The sequence below is a fragment of the Pezoporus flaviventris genome, unplaced genomic scaffold (assembly GCF_033815535.1).
Source record: "Pezoporus flaviventris isolate CSIRO_AGI_PZ_B2104156 unplaced genomic scaffold, CSIRO_AGI_Pfla_v1 ptg000031l, whole genome shotgun sequence".
Classification (NCBI taxonomy): domain Eukaryota; kingdom Metazoa; phylum Chordata; class Aves; order Psittaciformes; family Psittacidae; genus Pezoporus; species Pezoporus flaviventris.
The window spans coordinates 53,693,551-53,717,226 of NW_026892579.1; the positions used below are offsets into that span (position 1 = coordinate 53,693,551).

Below are 23,676 nucleotides of genomic sequence, written 5' to 3' on the forward strand. Positions count from 1 at the left end.
GGATCACTATGTAGTATACCAGCTTCAAGCAAGCATTTCAAGAGTATGAGTTTAGCATAAACTTCTGTGTAAGGTGCTCTGAGTGAGAAGATAAACAAGATTATTTAACATATGCACATGCCACCCTTGCATAGCAATAGGGAAGTGGTCAGCTTAATTTATTGAAGAAAAGTTTAAGAGGAGAACTGATTCTGATTCACAAATATGGATATGACATAGAGAAAGACCCTGAGAAATAAGGCTCTTTAGTTTTGCCAATGTTGCCTAACTATGTAGGCCAGTTTAAGTCAAAATATACAAAATCCAGATGGGAAATAAGGCAACATTCAATTAGCAAAGAGCATTTATCAGTGGAACAATGCACCTAAAGTCATATCCCTTTCCTAAGGGCTTCACATTAAGGATATATATTTTCCGTAAAGATATACCAAAGCTCAAAGAGCTGTACAAGGTCAGTGATAGAATTATGAAGTTAAGGAGGAGGTCAAACTGTGCAACAGTAACAGCCCCTCCTAGAACTCAAGTGTTGGCTTGCACTGTTAAATCATCCATTAGCTATGAAGAAGACTGAATAGGTATTATAATTATTAGCCCAAAGTGTAGCTTTAATGTGATCAATCATCTAAGCTAAAATGCCATTCATTTTTCCATGTTACTTAAATCAATTTGTACCTAAATCTCCCACAATCAGTAGCTAATACATTAGCTAAAGCACAAAGACTACGAGATAATAAAATAAATTCCATGCATATAGACATAATCAATTACTAGTGTTGCTGTTGTTATTTGTAATATACCTCACACATACAAACCTACTTCTCAAGGGTCCATCACTGATTTTTTAAAACCCTCTGGCAAGTCTTACTTGTTGAGATTCACTAACTCAATGAGTAGCAAACAAGGCAAGATACTCAATTTATTAAACAACTGTGGTAGGATGATTGAGCTTAACAATCCTGTCTTTGTCTGAAAAAATAAAGTCTACTAAATGAAAAATTATCTCTGCTTGGCTATCTAAAAAATCCACAATGTCATCTGCACTTAAATTTCCTTCCTTTTCTGAAATGACTTTCTTATTTTGTCTGTCACGGCATTCTGTCTCTCTCCATTAACATTACTCATATACATTAGGTTTCAGATAAGAAAGAAAATATAAATAATAAATTTAATAAAGATGCTAAACATATATGAAGATACTTGTCACTGCTAAATCAAAACACATTCTTACAGGTGATTGATACCATTGATTCTAGCGCACTGGATGCTCATTAGACTATGAAAAAGTCTTCTGAGACATCTTCGATTCCACTGAATCATGGAATGGTTTCCCAGTGCCAATCAGAATCTTTGTAACTACAGACAACCAGGCAGAGTTTAAAGGGCTACCCAACATCCCTGCTATGATGCAAACACTGCCAAAGCCTGGGTGATTTACTTGATTTTTACTGGTGAAGAAGGTTTAGAGCAGAGACAAGTCCTTGAGCTTCACATCAGGTCCTCCAGGATTCCAACACTAGAATCCTCTTGGCCAGCTCAGGTTTTTCAAGGTCACCCCATATCATCTGGGTATACTTTCCAAATGTCAGTGGTACAAGACAGTCACTGGCAAAAAGGCAGATATCCACCTCCCTGACCAGGTGATCAGAAGCACATCCAACAGTTGCAGGAACAAATATACCCTGGAGTCAAAAGGCTGGCACTTGCTGTTGATGCCTGAGACAAAGAAAAGTGGCTGCTATGCTGAGAATGGCCATAAAATCTTTTGTCAAAGAGATATTTAGATAGAGAAGCTGATTCTAGAAGTGACAGAAAAGCACAGAATTTGCAACCCTCTAGCAAAAGACAAAAATACGTGGTTTTGGATACAGCTGCACAGTGCCAGAGTATAAGCCCAAAGCCTGTGTGAGAACTGGACAGTCCTCATAAGCTCTTGTCTCTGGAGAACCAGTGAGAATGAGGGCATCTGGAGCTCTAAATGTCTTTAGATTTTGGGCATGGATCATATTTATGAATTTCACTTTGGCTGACCAAAGCTGACCACTCTGGAGAACATAAAATTTTCTCACTGTGCCAGCAAACAGAACACCAATTAATCAAAAAATGCCCTCAAGAGCTGAGCGCTTGCTCTGACTTACACAAAACAAAAATTCGTGGCCACAGGAAGGTAGATGGAGAGAACAGGGAGCTGTGATATTCTCCCAGATACTGCAAAAAAGGAACAATTGCCAGGTTGAGATGGCCATGCAACCAAGCATACTGCCATTGGATTAACTGTTATTTGGCAAAATGTAGATAACAATCAAACAAATGGCTCTAAAAAGCCCTCTAACCTCTGACATCTTCTAATGCACCTGGGTAGGAATTACTTCATTTTGGTCTCCCACATATTTCATTCATATTTCGTTGCCATCAAAGTAGTAAATACTGGTTTCCCCTTGATTTGAATGACTAGAATAGAGTAAATCATCCTGGTTCTATTCAGCTGGTCAATACTTTTTCCTTCATAGTTTCTATACATTGTCAAAATTACAGTGTATTATTGGCAGGGGCAAAGAGTTCCCCCTTTAAAGCTATTACACTACAATTTGGGTTTCTGTTGAGATGCATCTTAGGTGGGTCACTGTCCTTCCTGTCTAACTCCAGAGTATCTTGAGGTCAATAAGAAATAGTAATATCCACAGCATTAATAAAACCAAAGATTTTTCAGTACTATGCTGTTGTTTTTTTTTTTTCTTTAGAAATTGCAACCAACCAGATTTGTTTCAAAACAGTGATTGTTTAATGTATTACTTACAGAAGGCTAAGGCAAAATATATTTATTTTAGTGGCTAAATCAAGGATTTCTTTTGAAAACTCAATCCTATAATGACTTGAAAGTAATACTTATACAACATTCCATATCTTCTCCCCATTTTAAAATAATGAAAAAATGTAATGGCATCATTTGTCAACCTTGCTATTCTCAGAGGATCTAAAGCATAATGGAGATAAATGACTAAGGTCTGTTAGACTCTTCTGTGTCACCCAGTGAAATTTTAAAGGGCAGCTCAAAGCTCTTATTTTTATCATAATTTTTTCTGTGATTTATAGACTTTTCTGCAGCTGTCACTTATTTTCTTATTCCTGCAGAAACCTGATACACTGATTGGTCATTTTCTTTTCCCCAATCAATCCTTGCTGAGTTAAGACTAATAAAACTCCTTCTTCCAGCTCATCATATAATTATTTAGTAAAAATCAATTGCACCATGTCATCCCGGCTTGATGTCATCACTCACTGTAATGATTACATCTATACAGCTTAAAAGTTGCCAAGGGAAAGTAAAACTCTTTATAGCATATGATTAAAGGAGAAAAATGTTAATAGAAGAGAAGTTAGTTACAGTGCTGTGAATTGAGAGTTCTTGATGAGTTTCAAGGTGCCAGGCAGAAGGAAGGATAAATGAAAAATAAAAATGTATCTTCAGAAGGTTACAATACATGAATGAGCTTGTACATATTAAAGAAAACTTTTGTACTGTCAATAGAAATAAAGGTTTACAAGCCTTCCAATATACATGGGTTTCAGTGTCAAGGAGGAAACTATACTTTTGGTCTTCCCTATTTGGTCATCATAAAAAAAAAAGTACTACATTACCTAGTGAGGCGCTGGAACAAGATGCCCAGGAAGTTGTAAACGCTCTGTCCTTGGAAGTGTTCAAGGCCAGTCTGGATGGGGCTTCAAGCAACTTGGTCTAGTGGAAGGTGTCCCTACCTGTGGCAGGCGGTTGGAATTAGATGTTCTTTGAAGGTCCCTTCAAATTTAAACCCTTCTGTGATTCACCATCACCACATCATACTAAATTAGTATGGTCCACCCTAGCATCTGCTTGTAAAAGTCATGCAAGAACTAGAAGCTAACAAGAGAAATGCACTCTGGCGATTCTTCACCACCTTCTTTCAGCTGGAATAAATCTCTCCTGCCCCACTACATATGCCAAAAACATTTCCTGAGCTTTGCTCTCTACAATTTTGGCAGCCTCCTTGTATTCAATATGAAATAAAGGGGCAACTTTCAGAATGCGTAACTCTGCAGTGGTAGGTTTTAAGTTCAATCCAGCAAAACGCCCACAACATTTTCTGCTTCCAGGTTTTGTCTTGTGCTTGTCCACATGCTAGTTTGTTGGTTTGGGTGTCTTCTTCCAGTAAAAAAGAAACACAAACACCACACATATTTCATATAGGTTAAAAACTACAGCTTTTGTGTTCACTGTTTGAGACATTCCTGTATAGTGTAGCAGGGACTGTCACTGAAGCGGTGGTGGTATACCAGCATAGGCTCCATCTCTGATCAATTATCTTTGCTTTTTATTAGCATTATTACTATTCAAGAGTTATAAAATGCATCACATTGCTTCTCAAGATAGTTCAAATATTTTCGAAAACTAGAAAGTCCAAATGAAGACTTGATTTAGAAGAAGAGTTCTTGGGATGGGAATGAAATCTTTTAACAGTATTTATCAGTGCGGACGGAACTAAGCTTCCAGGTTTAGGAAACCAAAAGTTGACCAAACACAGGTGTTAACTGGGGTGAGTCAACTGTATTGACTACATTTTTACTGACAATCATGGTAGCTGAGACCCTCCATGACTACAGAAAAGTCTAAATTTATGTGACTATCTCAGTCTTTACCCATCATTGTCAATGATGGCTACAGCTATCTCAGTCAATGAGCCACCATTGACTCCTTTCTATATTGACTAGCTGTGTTGCGATGCTTACAAAAAGCTGGACAACTACTGATCATGTGTGAAAATATAATTAAGGAATACAGAAATCAGATCAGGTACTACATAGAGCTCAGCTATGGAATCACACAGATTTGCTGTTGTTTTCTTTATGTGTCTTCTAATTTCTCTTCATTTATCTGTTGCTCACTAGTGTCTTGCCTAAATTTAGGCATGTGTTATCATTATGAATCTAAACCTACTATGAACCACCAGGTGTTACTGCAATAGTAATAAAAATAATTAGTGACAATAAAAATAATGGTGTTGTCATTAGCTTTTATCAGCAGATAAGCTCACAGGCCACTGCTCTCTCAAAACACAGACAAGTATGTTCTTATAAATATGCAAGAGAAAATTGCAGGCAGAGAAAACCAGTCATTCACTGAAAATATTGTTGTTTAGAAGAGATTCAGTTTTGACCTCTTGTACCTAATTATACATGAAAACAAAGATTAAAAGCCTACTAATAATCACCATAAACTATGATTAATGATGCCATGCTTCAGTGCCTCAGATTTTTAGACCAAAGTACAAGGAAATTCACTAGTGGGTTATTTAAAGAAGAAAAGAATGGTTCAAATTACTTTGGTTTGACTTTGTCTATTGCTTTCGTTGTATAAAAACTAGGAACAGTCCATCAAAAAATCCTGCAGAAAAAGACCTTCTAAGATTGCTCTTAGTCCTATATAAGATTTCTAGTTCTATAAACATAATGAAAATCTAGATGTGGTTATTCACACTACATACCTATTGACTTCAGGGATATTTGAAAGCTACTGAAGACAGTCCTAAGCATTGAGAAGTCCAAATTTTCCTTCAGAAGTTACAAATCAACAAGCCTGAATTAAAATGAAGACTCCCTCCTTCATCCCTTCTCTTCCTTTGCTGTTACAAACGCATCTATGCTATAATTATGAAATAATCCAGAAATCATCCTGAGGAATGTTGTAATAGAATAAAAACATATTCCAAAGTTGTTCTTATAGGTATTAGGAACAAAAGGAATCATAGAATCACAGAATGGTTTGGATTGGAGGGGAATTTAAAGCTTATCTAGTCCACCCTCCCTGCCAAGACCAGGGACAACTTCATCAGGCTGCTTAAAGCCTCATCAAGCTGACTTTTAATGTTTACAGTGACAGGGTATCTACCACCTCTTTGGGCAACCTGTACCAGTGCCTCACCACCATCATCATAAACAATTTCTTCCTTATATCTAGTCTAAATCTACCCTCCCTTCAGGTGAGTGGTGGGTTCATGTTGCCCACAGTACAAGAGTCACAGTGTCATCTAAAGTGGCAGAAACAATTGATGCCATGACTTTTTTCATCTTCAAGGGACCATTTTATTACTGACTGCAGCAATACTGAAAGATAAAATTAATTTTAGGTAGTTCTGGGGAACTGTTTAACACATCATTATAAAATAAATAGGCTAAAAGTAGTTTAAAGATAAGAAGAAATCAAGAGCCCAGAAGGACTTTTGCCCTTGAGCCAGAATTGATTCAGCACCACTCAGTTCATAATGCAAACTATTCAGCCATCTCAGCAACCATTGCACCCTCTAATAATCCCCTTCATTAAAAAAGATGCAGAGTCAAATCTCTGCTTCTCACTGTGATATGGAAAACCAACATCTCCTAAACTAGAAATACAGGTCAGAAAAAGTCTATTCTAATTTATATGGTTAAGAAGAGTTTAATAGAAGATCTCTAATAATAGAGACCTAATAAATTAGGTCATGACAGCTAAAATTCCTGTGGATGCAAAGCAGACTAACATTATGTATTTATTTTTAATGCATATTTCTTTCTAGAGAAAGGATAAAGAATAGGAACAACATAACATTAAGCATTTAACGTCATGAAAGAAATGAAGTTGCATTCTCAAAGTACAATACTGGTTAAGCATCATTGGCAAAGACCATCTTTGCCACTTTGCAAGAAATGTAGACTGCAGGTATTGATGAGGTGATGATGGGCAAGGGACCACTAAACTGGTTGTTGGTGGGATGGGTAGACATCAGTCAGCTATATCCCACCATTGATATTTCATTGGAAATAACAGGAATCAGAATCTGAAGGCAACAGAAGACACTGTCTCCTATCAAGCAACTCCGATCATAGTTCTATTGTTGAGTATTCAGTCCTGCATGAATACATTTATCTTTATTGTGTCTCAGCATATCGATTTCCATGGCTTTTTTAATTTATCAACACAGAGCTGTGTTTTATTCGTTTCCTCCAAGAGCCTCCTAGCAATATCTTTACCACAGATTTAATTAGCATCCTCTCCACTATATCCTCCAAGTCATTAATGAAAATATTGAAGAGTATTGGACCAAGAATGGCTCCCTAAGGGGTTGGTAATTCTATTTTGAATATATTTAATATGTCTGGGGACAATAGATTTTGTATTTCTACTGTGTTTTGTTACACCTTGTAATAATGCTGAAACCATCAGGACTCTTAATAACATTTGAAATACAAGACAAAGGTGCTCTGTGCTTTAATCTGAGACATGCAAATTTCATTCAAATTATAAAGGGAAGAGAGTTACAGAAATGTAAAGAAAAAAAATCAAAAAATGGTTCAATCTTACATGAAGAGATTACTTTTTTCCCTTTAAACTTTAAATGAAGTTACAAGCCTGTACAGAATACATAATGCTGGTTTAGAGTCGCCTTACTGTTTTTTATGTGTACAGCTGTTCTTCCACTGGTATAAGTAGACACATCTGCTCATTAGCAATACAATGTCATTTCTAGTGTCTAATTTTAATTATTTGCAGATGATAGATTCCATATGCAATGCCTAAAAAAAGTACAGTCCTTCAAAACTGTTGAGAAATAAATATACCCTCTGTAACTAAAATGGGTCAGCACAATGAAAAAAAAGATATTAATCTAGAGAATTCATGTATCAGCACTAAGGCTAAATGTCAAACTGTTTGGAAGGTCACAGGGAGGAGAAATGGCTCATACATCTCTTCTTTACCATGGATATACAAGACATATGGACTAAGAGATGTTCTGAATGAATCTGGCAGGTGATGAGTTTGTTGTAGTACAGATGGTCCTCAACTGCTGGAAAAATATCAGTTCTGCTTACATTTCCTGTACAAACACAGGCAAGATAAGGACTTCTTCATGACAGAAGGGAGGAATGAGATTACTTACCAGCAACTTAGGTTCTTTGTAAATTTGCACTCCAAGAATCAATAAGGCTAGAAGAAAATTTCCAGAAGTTCCTGGAGAGCAGTGGCCACAGGTGCCTTCACCCTTCACTCCACTGTCAGAAGACAGCCAGAACTGTGGAGGCCTGGCTTCCTCTCAGTTCCTCCAAAGTAAAAAATCCAAACAGAAAGCCAGAAGCAGCAATGAAAAAGGATGGGATTTGTTTACATGAGGGGCCCACTCCAGAGAATGGTAGCTGTACCTAAGTTACTTCTTGCGGGCTGGGAAGGATTAGGTACTCTTGACAAATATGGGGAGCAGAATTACCAAAGCAAGAACTAGTTTTGGATTGTGTTCAAGAGAGAAAAGATCTAAAGGAGGCAAGTAGAATTTTCATTTGCCCCAAACATGTTTTAAGGAGAAATAAATAGGTTTTGGTTTGTCTTCTGCTTTCCTCCTGTAAAGTCATTGAAAGCAACAAGGAACCCTTTGGACTGGACTGAAATCTCTGACACAAGTAGGACATCAATCACACACAGGGTCAGGGGAATTACGAACAGTAATACGCTGTCACATTTGCACAATGACAAACTCCTCTGATATCAGATAGATTTTTCCAAAGAGTTGGAGAAATAGTTTCTGACACCCCACAAAGGGTGGCCAGACTTTCTGATCAGATAAAATATGCCATCTTCCTCCCTGACCATAAGCACAGTTGGGTTTTGCAGTTGGCTCACACACCATAGGATAGTGCTAATGCCAGAAGGGTAGTCCCACCAGCAGTCATGCTCCTGGCAGTTGAAGTCCTGGCTGAAAATTACGTTTCACTTCAATTCATGCCGGGTTAATTTTCAGCTTGATCAGAGAACTTTGTGACTGACAATGTCAACACAAAGAAAGAGGTTGTATCCTGCTGACAGGTCAGGGAGAGAGTGCCCTTCTCCCTTAGTGTCAAAGATTAGCTTATAGCAATCATGGAACTGATGGTTGAGGCACAATACAAACAAACTGGAGGTCTGAAAATCCACATCCCTCTAGACAGACAGCATGGAGGTGCCAGCAGAACCACTGTTGGAGTGCAGTTTTAAGGTATACAAATTAAAAATCTGGAAGGGGCTGAGGATGGCCTCTTTAGTGCAAAAAACAAGGTAATACATAATCCCCAAACGTTTATAAACTTTAGAAAAATAAGATTATGTACAAAGTGAACAGCCATATGATTCTTTTCCAGTATTTTCAGCATTTTCGGTATTTTCACATTCATTCTCTTTTCTGTATCAATGTCAAAGAAGCAAACACTTGAAGCACTTATAGAGCTATACATACCAGTCCTCATATAGACAAGATCATTCCCACGAGAGAAAGAATGCTCATCTGTGCATTATAGGCTGAACAGGGATGACAACCATATGTCACTTGACAGAAGTTGGGGGGTTTGTTTGTTGCTTTTTCCATATCCCAAATGTAATGAATTATAAAATAAAGCCTAAATTAATAGTCAAGGAGGACTTTATCAGGGCCTTACACTTATGAGATGCTCATCTGGGAGAATCTCTTAGGTTGTTTGACTTGATTAAAGGTTCTTGCTTTTCAACAGACTTCTGTATAATACTCAGACTCAAGAGCTTCATGAAACAAGAACCAGGCTGTCACCAAGAGAAAATTCGAATCCCAGTGAGATGACAGTCTCATCTTAGAGGCAGGAGGCCAACTGTTCAGAAAGCAGGAACTTTTGAATATTAGTATATAGGACTTCCAGTTTGTACACTTAAGCAACTCTGTACCATCTAGATTGATATCTGAAAGGTCTTTAACTGCAACAGAATGTACATATTTGATGTTTAACAACATCAGAACAATTAGACAAGTACATAATTGCTGTCGGGGGTAGTCAGGCTTAAATGACATTAACTCAGCTTCTAGAGAAAAGGTAAGATCATGCCACAGACAAAGCTTTTAGACTTTTGAGTGAGCACTATACTCAGGAAGTCCAACATTTTCTGCCTATGCTGGATTTATCCAAAGAGTGTGCCAAAAGTTTATCTGCTTAGTAAAAAAACTTCTCTTTGACAGATTTGCATTACTGTAAGGCTGGCTAAATAAGATTTACTTTGTGCACATCACTGAACCTCAGGAAAGGAGAGAAATATCATAAGTGAGAGAAATAACACTCACTTTTTGTATCTATACCACATTACCCGTAGCAAGTTAAAGGCAGGGAGTAGACACAAACCAAGGCAAGGAAACAATTCCACCTTAAATATCTTCTGCTGCTCAAACCTGAAAGGGTATATAAGCATAACATTCCCATCTTACAAAATAAAGAACTTGAAATCGGTACAGTGTGGTTTAGGTTTTCCTCAATCAAGAAAGGTGGTACAGCTTTGCAAAAACAAGCTTTGCGAGGTTCTCAAACAGATATTAGTATTAAAGAACCATAAGAATACATTGGTAAAGCAACCTGTCCAAGTTTTGGATATGTAAAGTCTTCAGAGAAGAGTGCCATCTGCTCTGTGGATAGTGATGTACTCACATTTTGCAAATTATTACAGAAGAACCATTTGGAAATTCAAGCTTAGATAAAGGCTTATGTATGTTCACACCAAGCACTACAGTGCCACACAGATGCCTGAGACAGTTGTGAATGACTTGGGTGTCTACACAGCTCAGTGTCATACAGAGATATCAGCTCACATCCCAGAAGGAATACCGTCACATTAGTGTGGCTCTGTGCCCGGGCTAATTAGGTGATGTTTCCCCAGTTGCCAGAAATCAAAGAGTGAATCATACATCTGCCAGCATCCAACCTTCTTCTGAAAGCACAGACTGGAACTATTTTGAACCTCAGTTACATGAGAATGCAAGGGGAATATGAAGACATAATGTCATCATTTTACTTTGTTTTAAAGCCAGAAGGAACGATAACTTCATCTGATCTGACCTGTTATCACAACTGCTACACTTCATCCACATTGGGTCCAGCATATGAATTTCAGTCAGACTTTAGAAGTCCTTTAGAGACTGACCCTATTTCATGTGTGCCACAGGCAAAGTCCAACCATACGCTCTCAAATCCAAAATTACAGACACGGCAGATGACTCATTAGGTGGTAGTTGCCCAGATTATTTCAACAGAAATCCATTCCTCATACTGCTTTGGAAGGCAAAGAATCCTATAGTCCTGCTTATTAGTTCCCAGCTCTAGCACTCAGGATCTGCTGAACATGAGAACAAGACACATGAACCAATTATCCCAAAATAGGATTCTCTGCTATATCAAAACAACCAGCCCATTACAAAGAAGCCAGCCTCTGCTGATGGACAGTCTCTGACAATCAAAAAAAAAATTGATTAAAAAAAGACCTAAACACAACTCCTGCTAGGATAAGGAGAAAATCTCCTTCCTGACCCTGACAAGTAAGCCACAAAGGCCCTGAAGCATGATTTGAAGATGGTCATTGTCTTAATTCAGAGCTGCAAGTATTTCAAGAATGGTGTAATTTACTCTGAACACAACCATAAAGGAAGAAGTTGAAAAGGGAGATTCATAAATCAACAATACAGGCCACCATACAACAATGGATACATAATATCTTCTCATGATTCAAAAGGATAGTGCTGGAAAAAGACACCAACGTTTAATTACACTAAAAGCTGTAAAACTATTTTAATCTAAGGTGGAACTTCTCAAACTTCACCTTTCAGCAATGGGATTTTTTTATGGCTTTATTAGTCATTGGGTTGTCAACCTCACTACAAGGTATCTGCTCCTCTCATATGCACCTGTAAAAGATTACTTGATCAATTTTTTTTTCTCTTCAACTAGTTGAACGTGTTTATTCAGAGCATCAGGCCAGTTTTCTAGGCTCTATGTCCTTTTTGTGTCCCTTCCTTGAATCCCCAGCGATATTTCAGTGTAACTACTGGTATGTCAACACAGAAACTGCACAAAATGTTCTGATTTTACTGACTCTGCATACAGAAAATGGCTTCAAACACCTGAGTAAGGCTTCCCTTTTCATACAGGCAGGAGTCACAACAGCCAGTTTTGCCTTTGCGTTGTGCTCTGGGCTCACTGGAAGACACTTATCCACAATAACCCCTTTCTCAGAGTTACTGTTTCCAAGGATGTTATCACATTTTGAAGGTATTATTTGCGTTGTTTTTTTTTGTTTGTTTCCAGATGTAGTAACAAGTGTCATAATTATGATAGCTGTTAAAATATTGAAATGAGTTACTGTGTGTAGTGTTTCTGGGAAATGGTAGAAAGAATGATGTTTACTGAAACTATACAAACATGTAAAATGTTTTCTCAACACAGTTTCCCATTTCTGTTTGCACAGATGTGTGTAATGTCATCATGAAGCCTCTTCCAAGAAAGATAAATTAAATAAAAGGTTTGAATAAGGCAAATAACTAGAATGCTCTGGTGGTGCCTCTACACACCATCTCTTACCTCATTTTGTTCCCTTTTTCTAATCATAAATGATATTCACTGCCATTGAAAAATATAAAAAACAATTTTTTTTTATGAAGGATTAAAGGTCCTCTGCACAAATAAAAAGGCCAGCTCTGAAGCTGCAAAGAAATATGCTTTAATTTAAAAGAGACAAAAGAGAGCATTACAGAAGAAATTGTCATAATCAAAGTTGAAAAAAAAATCTATTGTCTACTGTGCCTCTCTGTGGGAATTTTCCCAGCACAGACAGCTGTAAAGGAGGAGGGGTATTGTGCATTTCTGTACTCTCATTCTCTCTCTCCCTCTCTTTCTCTGTCAATAAATGTCTGCAATCATATTCCTGAGCTCCAGTGTGATTTCAAGGTTCATCTCTTCCATGCAGCTCAAACACTAATTATCCCAGCTGTAATTAGTAAGATAATTAAATACTGGCTCACTCATCACTCTACCTTGTGTCGGGTCATGATTCTCCCAGAAGACCTTGAGCAATTCCTCAAAGCTGATGTTTTCTGGCTGATACACTACTCGTACAATCTCTGTGTGGCCGGTTTTACCTTTAAAGACAAAGTAAAATCAGATGTTACTAGTGAGAATTAGCTAGTGCGTATCAGTTTTTTTTATATCTGAGATTCAAAGCACAATCCTTTGTTTTTCTTTTTTTCTAAAGGTGTTTTGATTTACCATCATTTACACTTAAGCCTTTTTATACAATATTTTATATACTTGCCGGCTTTAAGATCTTTGCTAGTTTGGACAAGGCCAGCATGACATAAACCATTCAGAGAGGAAATAAGATATTAGAGCGATGTCATTACAGTAGTTTGTCAGCTTACAGAAAGAAGAAAAAAAAAACAAAACCAAAAGTAGTTCTTAAATATTTGTAACTGACAACTAGCAAAATAATTTAAAATATTCTAATTACAACATTGAAATATGAAAACTTGTATGGCTAAGCTGTATAAGCTGACAGTATAAAACCAGGATTCATTTCCATCAGGTAAGATATGGATAAAATAATTTATTATAAAAGCAAATTTCAAGGGTGTGTTTACACAAGATCACACAAACAGTTTCAAACTATTTCACATCATCAAAACCACTGATGCCAGTGGGGTTCAAAAAGAGTCAAAGAGAGCCTGACTGAACTTTATGGCAGCAGATGAAGTTTGTGGAATATTGACAGGTGTTGCAGCACGTTAAAACATATTATTCCAGTTTTCTAGTTACATCATGGGTATGGCTTTGTCATTCCTTATGTGCCTAGTCACTCACAATATTGTTGAAAGATCCAGCTTCATAAAATACGAAGGATCTGGCCAAATAATTCACTTCAGTTGTAACTAATAGATAGAGTGCTCAGACATCTCGGTGAAAGTCCATCACACTGCGTGCTACACAAGGATTTTATATTTAAAGTTTTATACATAGTTATGTGTCTTTTGCAATTTATAAATGTAGGCATATTTGTTGTCATAATATATGCATGAAACTTACCCCATTCTTCAGTTACATCAAACTAAGTAACTAAAAAAGTAAACTGGACAGGCAGACCTGGCTTTTGGTAGGGATGCAATAAGCTTCTTGATCACACCAGGCCAGTATTTTATCTCATTTATGCCAGCATAAACTTCAGATTTACCCAACTGACTTCAATAGAACTGTTTAATTTCATGCAGTGCAAGAACCAGATGAATCCAGCCCACTGATGGGTTCTGAATTAGCTGTCACCAAGCAAGAAAAATCTATGAGCAACTGAGAAGTGTTCAGTAGAAAAAGCAATTCAGTACTGAGACAAATTTTAATTAAAAAAAAAAGTACAAAGAAATAAAAAAAATGCTAAGGTATATTATAGAAACTTAACAGGGAAAACTATGACAGCGTTAGCTAATGGGGCACCTGAAATGAAGAAAACCTAAATGAAGCACAGAGGGGTGGGCTAGTTATTAAAAGGGATTTGAAAGACTGGGATTAAACTTTCTAATGCAGAGGAGTAAAAAGGGACACATCTTGGATACCTGTAATAAAATTTTGACAAAATCAAATTGGTTCATATCTAGTGTTCTTCACAATACAGCAAAGATACGCTGAGATTAAAAGACAGAAAATACACGGGTTTCCTGTAACCTGTAACTAAAGCCATGTCATCCTGTCCACCAGGGAACTGCACAGGCAAATGATGGCCCAATTCCTCTTTTACATGCACCACGCCTACTGAAGTCCATGGAAGCAACTCATTATCTGCAGTCAAATTTGGATGGTAGGTTGGCAGAAAGGGATCATACATTTAGCAGAATGTGAGTACAAGTCAGAGATAATTGGCTTAATGAAACAATGAAATGATCTTTCTATATTAGGGCATGCACTGACAGCCAACTGAGGTCAGGGATGGAATCTATTCCAGATTTCAAAGCTTAATATTGACTATCAGTGAAAATAACGTTTTCTAGCCTTAGCTTAAGTTCAAGTAGGGACTGCTGCTGTTGCTTGAGCTAAAGGAGAGCAACTGGACAGAAGTTTGTCCCACTCCTGCAAGCCTACACTGTGTAACTGAAAAGAGATTAAGGAGTGGCTTCTGACTTTAATTCCCTTTTCTGTTCTCTGTTGTTGGGCTGGGGTGTTTTTTGTAAGCCAATGCAATGCTTATGAAAGGTTCTTATCACTCAGGAGCAAATTGCTTGTCTAAGATGACTAGCTTTAGATCACAAGGGAGTTTCTTAAAGAACTTCAAAACAACAGAGGCATTACCTTTCCTCTCAATTGAAGCAGCAATTACATATTGTCAACACTGTCTGCTCTAATTCATAAGTTCAAAGAATCAGCTTTCTTCTTTTCCACTGAATAAGGAAATAATGGTGCTACTTTAAGAACTATAGCCTGACCTTGAGAAAAAATCCTCAGATATGTGGCTAACAGACTGTTAGAACCTAGAGCATATTTAAAATCAATATTCATCCTCAGTGAAAGCAGGTAATGCTACTGGTCCCATCAGATTCACCACTCATTTTCCCAAAGCCTTTCCATAATCTAGTGGATTGTCTTTCAGAATATGGTGTGGCCATTTCTACTAAGAACGATCTTAGTCATTTGTGGTGAGCACACCTACTCGCTAACAATTTCAGGGAAACTATTCCAATTAGCTGGGTACACATGAGCAAACAGACAGATAAAAGGCTCTATGAGGAACAGAGTAACCACACTTCCTAGAAGCAGCACAGTGAAAAAATGGCAACAGGAAAAGAAAAAGAACAAACTCTCTATAGATGCAACATGTCCCACAAGGAGGAATCAAAAGATATTAGAAGGTTACCTTAAGTAGCATGTGGAAATGAATAGCTCATCAGTGCTGAATATGAGTCAGCTGCAGCTAAAGTGGCAAAAGGGAACTCAAATTGGGTTCTCCCTGTTGATTTTTAAATTAGACGTAAGGAATAAGTTCTTCCTTGTGAGGGTGGTGAGGCACTGGCACTGGTTGCCCAGAGAAGCTTTGGGTGCCCCATCCCTGGCAGTGCTCAAGGCCAGGTTGGACGGGGCTTGGAGCAACCTGGTATGGTGGAAGGTGTCCCTGCCTGTGGCAGGGGGCTGGAACTGGATGAGCTTTAAGGTCTATTCTGTGATTTTATGGTTTTCTTATTACACTTTTTTTGTTAGGCTTAAGTTTGACTATGAAAACAGAATAGCTACCTTTCAGTTTGGATTTCATATATTTGTTACACTACAGTGCTGACAGAAAAGTGCTGAAAGTTAACCATTCCTCTGCATTGTAAAAAAACAAATAAAAATCATTGAAATATTTCTAATCAAATCTTTTTTGTAGGATTTCTTAAAATGGAGAGGCAGTAATCAAAGATAAACAACAAACCCCCTTGTTCTAAAAAGCTGCATGTCTTTTAGGAAGAAATTTAACAGGCTAACACTCAACAGCTGAAACGATTTTAAATGATCAGTGATAGATGCTATTCTTTCAGTGACAATGAGCTCTTCACCTTAGTGCCTCCTTCAAAATTTCTCATGAAAGGTCCATTTATATTAAGTCAGTCATGGTGTCCTCAGTTCTCCTATTGCTTTTAATGAGCTGATTTTTAACATTCCACAGTGAAAGCATGCTCCCAAAAGTTCCAAAAGTTTTAACAAGTATGAACATTTCTTGAAGTCTTCTCCCAAAAAAAACTTAATGTTTGAACCAGGTTTTTTAATAATTTATTTAATCACTAAAAATAATTTCATTTGCTGTTAGCTGTGCAAATAGAAATCCTTTATTTATAGGTGCCATTATCGGATTTCCAGTTATGGTGCTCAGTTCTCCTTCAGCTTTAGAAAGAGCTTAGCCATTGAAGAACCTTGCTGCAGATGATAAGACTTTATTACACCATGGCAGAGAGGGCTGTGTGCCAACAGCAGATTGTCTGTTTATCCTGTATCCATTTCCCACTTAGAACAGTCTCAGAGGATTAGCTACAGTGAGCTCTTTCAGTGGGGATTCAAACTCTGGCAAAAATGTTCCTGTAAAAAGTAACAGAAAAAGACATCTGAGTGACACCCCAGTGTTCTTTTTCAGTTTTTTTCTTCCTAATATCGTTTAGATTTTCACCTTCTTAATCATCTCCCAGGTGAGCGCCCAAACCAAGGGATTATCGAAGCGAATTCATTCTTAACTTGCTTTATTCAGTAAGCATTCAATTATTTCCGGCAAAGTGGAACAACTTCAAAGGGCTGGCGTGAGAGTACCTCACCTGTGAATGAACACCCAGCAGCTACAGTGCTGCTACATGCCATGTGGTCTTCATCTCCAGCTGGTCCAGCCCTGGGTGAATTGAGTTATAAAGTTCAAGCAGCAACCTTGAATTGCCAAAACTATTCCCTCCTGCCCCACTTCTTCAATAAAAAAGGACTTGCTTCTCTTTACCCACTGAAATAAAGGTCCTAAATTCAGTAAAAGTCTAAAGATAATGTAAACAAATAGGTGGTAGATCTTCAGCTGATGCTCATTTCAGAGCTTATTGATTTTGGAGCAACAACAATCTGTGCTAGCTGAAGCGTAGGCACTAGTGAACATGCAAAGCATAACACGAAAAAGTAGTAGGCCTTTTGAGCATCCATTTCTCCAAACTAGCCTGGGAAGCCTTTTATGTTGTAGTTATCCCTAATAAAATTTCCAGCTTCTTCCTAAAATAGCAATGTGTGAAATAAAGGAGTTCAACACTAACACACTGAGAGCTCACACTTCGGGGATCTCCTCAACTTTTACTTTTTCCGTGAAAGTAATGGGGATGAAAAGTGGAAATAATCACAGAGCAATAGATTTTTAAGATAGGTCCATTATGATAATTTTATTTTACTTCCTGCCTAATCACAGATGAGAGAATTTCACTGGAGCAGGCCCATATTTTTCACTTAAGTAACAGCTCTTGACTCGAAAGAACCCAACAGACTGAAAATCCACCAGAAGTCAAGGACACTTCATCATGAGGTCAATACCTCTCACTTTTAAAACAAGTAAAGAAGAAAAACAAAGTCAACAGATATTTTGTTTATTAACTAAGCTTATTTCTTTAAAGATCATTCTGTACAAAGACTGCTAGGAAGTCATCCCTTATCTTTATTCCCTGAATTTTTCAAATGAATTTCTAATATTTCTAATAAATGACGCTGTTGGACACAGTTTTTTGTTTTCCTTTTTGGGAACATAAGCAAGTATTAACTCAGACATTCAGCCTCTCCCTGGCCAAGACCATAAGCAGATGCCCAGGGAAAGGCTGCAAAAGAATATGTGATACATCTACTACACCACACATGAAGAATCAACTGCCTTTATTTGAACTTGGCTCCTACTTGCTTCTTCTGAGACTCTTTTAGCTCTACTGGAAGAGACAGTCAGCAACCCATCTTTACACAGTCACCTTTGGCAGCTAATGGTTTCCTGACCACTTTTCAGTTTTCCAGGGTGATTTTCCCACTGTTTGGAAGAGACTGTAAAATGTATCATGTACACAATGGCACTAACGTGTGGCTACTATTTTTTAACTTTCTTCTTTCTATTTCAAATAACTTTAATGACTTTGTTAGCACTGAAATAGGAGATAATGTTTGGTCTATTATCAACTGTGAATTTATGCTTTACAAAATATAATGCTTTACTTGCTCAGTGTGATTCATGCTCTTTTATACAGTTATATATGTCAATCTTATACAGTGAGAAGTCAATTTATCGCTATGGTCCAGCCAGTCCTGTAGTTGTTAGTTAGAGTAAAATTTTCCATAAATTCTAGAAATTTCTGCCTGGAAGGCAGAAACTTCTGCCTGGACCACAGGAAATCATGTCTCTTCTAGCACCTACAGAAAATAGCATATACAGCATCTACGATGTGGTGCATACATCTGAAGAAAGAATTTTCTTATATTTCATTTATTTATTTTAGAAGAGGGCAGATTAATTACACAGTAAATGAAAACTTTAAAAGACAAGAAATTTTGCTGACTGAACAATAAATTGCTCTAAAGTGCATTTCTGGTGACTGTTAGAATCACTTAGGTTTTCTAGATTGTCAAATCAAAATTAAGAGAATAAAGATAACAGTGAAAAATGGGATATAAAATGCTGTTATTGGTATTTTTTCCACAGATATTCAGTTGTCTTTTTCAGTAAAACTAGTTGAATGAATTTAAAATAAAGATTGTCAGTTTGAACAAAGAATATTGCTTTTTTTTTCCAAAAAATCCTCAAAATGAAACTACTAAATTAACTTATTTCTTATTTGCAAGTATTTAAAATTTATAAAGTATAGCTGTAAAAAGTTCTTACGTGTGCTTGTTAAAATCCTATGTATTCTTTAGCAGTAAATTGGTTTTGAGAATTAAGACACTGAACAGAATATCTGAAAGCAAAACCTCTACTAATGACACTTTTTCTGTTCTTATTTTTAAAATACATGTACATTGAAGAACCCATATAAAACTATACAGCTTATAGGACAAAAGGAAATGGCAAAACTTTACTATCTCGTTCACTGTCCTTATAGGTTATGCCTTCTGTAGGTTGAGTGTCCACACTGGAAGCACTTCAAGAGGGACCACTTCAGACTTGCTCTGGTCTGGTCCTGTAGACTGGATGCTGTTCACAGTTGGGAGTGCATTAAGCATGCTACTAGACAGTATATTCTGATTTAATTTTACTCAAAAGGAATCTCAGCTTAAAAAAAAAGCGAAACCGAATTTTGTGATTTCTTGCACATGTCAGTGGAAAGCTTCTTTACCGTTTGCATCGGAAGAAATGTCTGCACACTAGGGAGATAGGTTTATCTAGGACAAGGGGGAATGGATCTAAACTTACACAGGGCAAGTTCAGGTTAGATGTAAGGACAAAGCTCTTTACGGCGAGGGTGGTGAGGCACTGGAACAGGTTGCCCATAGAGGCGGTAAATGCTCCATCCCTAGCAGTGTTCAAGGCCAGGTTGAGCAGAGCCTTGGGCAATATGGTCAAGAGTGAGGTGTCCCTGCTCATGGCAGAGGGGGTTGGAAATTGATGATCTTAAGGTCCTTTCCAAACCTAACTATTCTATGATTCTGTGGGATATCTCTGCTTTGAGTTGTGCTGCTTTGCTAGCCAGGGTACAGAAGAGATCACTGAACTGGATGAACCCCATCATCTAAAGGATTAGTCTGACACAGCCCCCCAACAATACAGCAGAATATTTCCCATGGCATTCAGCTGAAGAAAAATGTTGAAGATAGGCATATAATTAATGCCCATCAAGATGGTTCTATGGAACATAGGTCTTGTCAGCCAAACTCAATTTCATCCTCTCATGAAATTACAAGTCTAGTTTTAATAAATGTAGGATGTAATAGCAACTGACTTAGACTTTACTAATGCATTTGACTTATTACTTCATGACAGCCGGATTAAAAAATTAACACTATACAGTACCAATAGTGCAGATGTTAAATGGATTAAGAATTGTCTAAATGACAGTTCTAAAAAAAATTGTCTGAAGGGAACAAGCACTGAATGGCAGCATTTTTATCTGTCCTCTGCAGGGACTGGTACAAATCCTGTTGCTTTAAAAGTCTTTCATCAGTAATTTTAAAGAAAGAAGTTTCAACTTATAAAATTTGAGGATAACTCAAATGAGAAGGCTGATAGGGTGGTCTTACAAAGCAATTACTTGCTGTGCTAGGCCATTCAATCAAGAAAGTATTAAAAACAGTCATATGTAAAATTACCAATTAAGGGCAGAAGTGACACAAACAATACCTGCAAATGGGCAACAAGCTTTGAGGAAAGTGCAAGAGTGGCAGTGCACAAGTAAGTAAATATGAAATTTCATTGCAATATTGAAATAAACTGGAATACTGAATGAATTGGGAAGCCTAAGAAGTAAAAAAGAGGTTGGTAGAAGCAACACTGGTGAGATCAATCCTGACTAAGTAGATCCTCAAAAATAGTTTCAGTGGCAGCCGCAAAGAGCATGATATATTTAGCCTTTCAAAAAGAAAACCTAGAGGTTTTTAATTAAAGGATATAAGCATCTTCTCAGGAAGAGAATGACTAAGTGCAAAAGGGGTCTTTGAACAAGTAATGAAAAGGCATATCAAGAGCTAGTGGTAGGAATGGAAACCAGTAAATTCAAATGGAAAAGTAGGCATATCTTTTAAGTACAGAAGATGGTTACTGCTCAATTACACTACTGAATCACTGGTGCTCCTATAAACCTGCGTCCTATAAACCAAGGGAAGCAGTCAATTCTTCATCTCCTGATGTTTTCAAGTCTGATTTGATTTCCTTCTGGGAGAGACACTTCAGGCACATAGCATTTAAACTTAAAGGAAAAAGTTGCAGGGCTTAATAAAATAGTAACTGGATGAAAAGTAATGACCTATGATATAAAAGATGTCAAATTAAATAATGCTGTGAGCCCTTACCAGTCTTAAATGCTGTGAATATATGAGTGAATTGCCCCTCTTTTTCCTTTGTTCACTTAGCTTTAACAAAGTCTTTCTATCCCAAACACTGTTATCTGTACAAAGAGTTGGGACTTTTTGTATTGCCTTCTTTTCATCATGGTTGATGAGGTAGACTCTAACCTAACTACAATTTCTATATGATCTTTATATAGGTGAATTAAAATCTTTTAGCTACATTGTTGGGAACAAAAAAGACATCATATTGCCACATTTAAAAAGTTCTCATTTAAAAACCCAAATTTAACCCTACAGTTACATATCAGATGGACAGAACCTTTACATGCCAATAAATTGTGTTTACAGGCAAACTAGTTGTACGTGACACCAAGGAAATTCCATGCCAGGCTTATAACATCTGACTTGTCTGAATCTGAATGTTAGATTAGAGGAATATAAAACAAAACAAGTGGTCATGCAAGTAAGAAATGCTAGCTTTAGGTTAGGACATATTAATTACGAAATTAATATAATGAAGGATTAAATATGGAGGAAGTAATGGGAACCACAGAACCGTAGCCTCAAAACTAACAGCAATCTTGTATTATTTAAAGCAATTTACATTGCTGTGGAGCCAAGAATTAGGACATAACTGGTTTATACTGTATGTTTGCTTTAAGAATGGCATGCTAAAGTTTTTCATACAAAAAACTTTAAGTCATGGTCTTGGAAACAAAAATGTGTTTCATAAACTCAAATATGCAAAAAATCACAATGTATCTCATGAAAGGCAGTTTGGGGAGTGATAAGAAATGGCAGAAGGTCAAAAACCAGTCATATGAACACACAATGTACAAAGAAGATGTTTCACCGAAGACAGACAGTTTTGACAAAATGTCACTGAATTTGTCACTTGCCTGGATGGGACAAACACTTAACAGCATAAAGCAAGACAAAACATTCAATTTTCTTCCCTAGACTAGGATCCAAGCTTTGGAATAGTACAACAAGACACAGAGTCCATCGTTTTTCATTCCAAATAAGTTTCTTTCCATCTCCTCAAAGAAAGCAAACTGTGTACTGTGTCCAAAGTACATGATGAACTTGCTATCAAGGGTGTAACACATCACAAATGCAAAGGTACTCATCTGATTAAAATCATTCATGTGAAAGTGAAGATTTAGATTCTGTGAGAATTCAATCCCAAATTTTCAGCTTAGGTTTCTATTGGATACTTTGGATTGAGTGAATTTAGTTTCCTCAGAAGAAAAAAAAATGTTATTCAGAACTTAAGTCCTTGTATTCTTCAGTCCTACTCATTAATTTCCCCTCATATTAATTCCTTATCTGACATACTTGTGCACATAAGGTCAGATAAGAAAATGCCTATTAAGGAATGTAACAAGGCTACTGTAACACAGCTGTGGCAAACTGAAATACCACTTCTTTTATTCATATATATGCTTTTCTATAAATGACAAACACATTGATTTCTTGATAAGTACCAGGTATAGGTCATTCTTGAAAAACATAATGAAGGAGGATGACAAGAGAATTGAGCACAGAATAAGACCTTAGGGCATTCAACAAACTAATTGCCTTTTGCTTAGGGGTAAGACCTGTACCAAACTGCAACTCAGGCTTCTGCCACTAACTAAAGCACAGGAGTCACTGTACCACACAGCTTTAGCTTGCGTCTGTTATCATCAATTTCTGTGTCATACAGTAATGAATTTAGTAGCTCAGAAGACTGTTTCATTGCAAAGCTCCTTTAAAAAAATTGATTAATGAAATTATGTTGACATTTTTTATCACAATAGATAAACGCAGTGATATATTATGTACATCCTGTTATCCATAGGCATGAAAAACTTTAAGGATAAAAGATTAATACTCTGTCACAGTTGCACCATGCCTTTGTACCAAAGATTTCAAAGTACTTTCTAAATTTGGATTCCATTATTCCCATTTTGCAAAGCACAACCCACTATCACATTGTCTTCTTCATAATTAATTTTCTATAGATGCAGCATAATTTCTCTAAATACAACAAGCCCTGGGCAGACAGCATTTCTGTTCTTTTAAAACCCAAATGCAAAACCTTATCTAATATAAATATTTAGTGTGGGGCTAAGGGAAACAATATTATCATGCTTAGATAATAATGTGGAATATATACGGTGATGCAATTTTGACTTCAGGTAAGAATTTCAAAAGGTAGCAATTTATGATTATACATTACAAAAATGCTACCTTAGTTACTGCCTTAGTGGACGTGAAGTCAGACAATGGCTTTAGGACCTGTGTCATGTCCTTCCCTTGCCAAAGAAAACAGACTCATAATACAAACCACTTCCAAAGTGAAGTACCATAGGG

At 37.0% G+C, this 23,676-nt stretch overlaps 1 protein-coding gene across 4 annotated transcripts in view; it reads right to left on the reverse strand.

Moving 5' to 3' along the window:
- MSRA (methionine sulfoxide reductase A) overlaps positions 1-23,676 on the reverse strand; it is a 277,959-nt gene that overhangs the window by 97,061 nt on the left and 157,222 nt on the right. For all 4 annotated transcript variants that reach the window (XM_061461158.1, XM_061461157.1, XM_061461160.1 and 1 more), the window contains one exon: positions 12,852-12,956. In XM_061461158.1, coding sequence (XP_061317142.1) covers positions 12,852-12,956 — 105 coding nt within the window. The remainder of the gene's footprint in view (positions 1-12,851; positions 12,957-23,676) is intronic.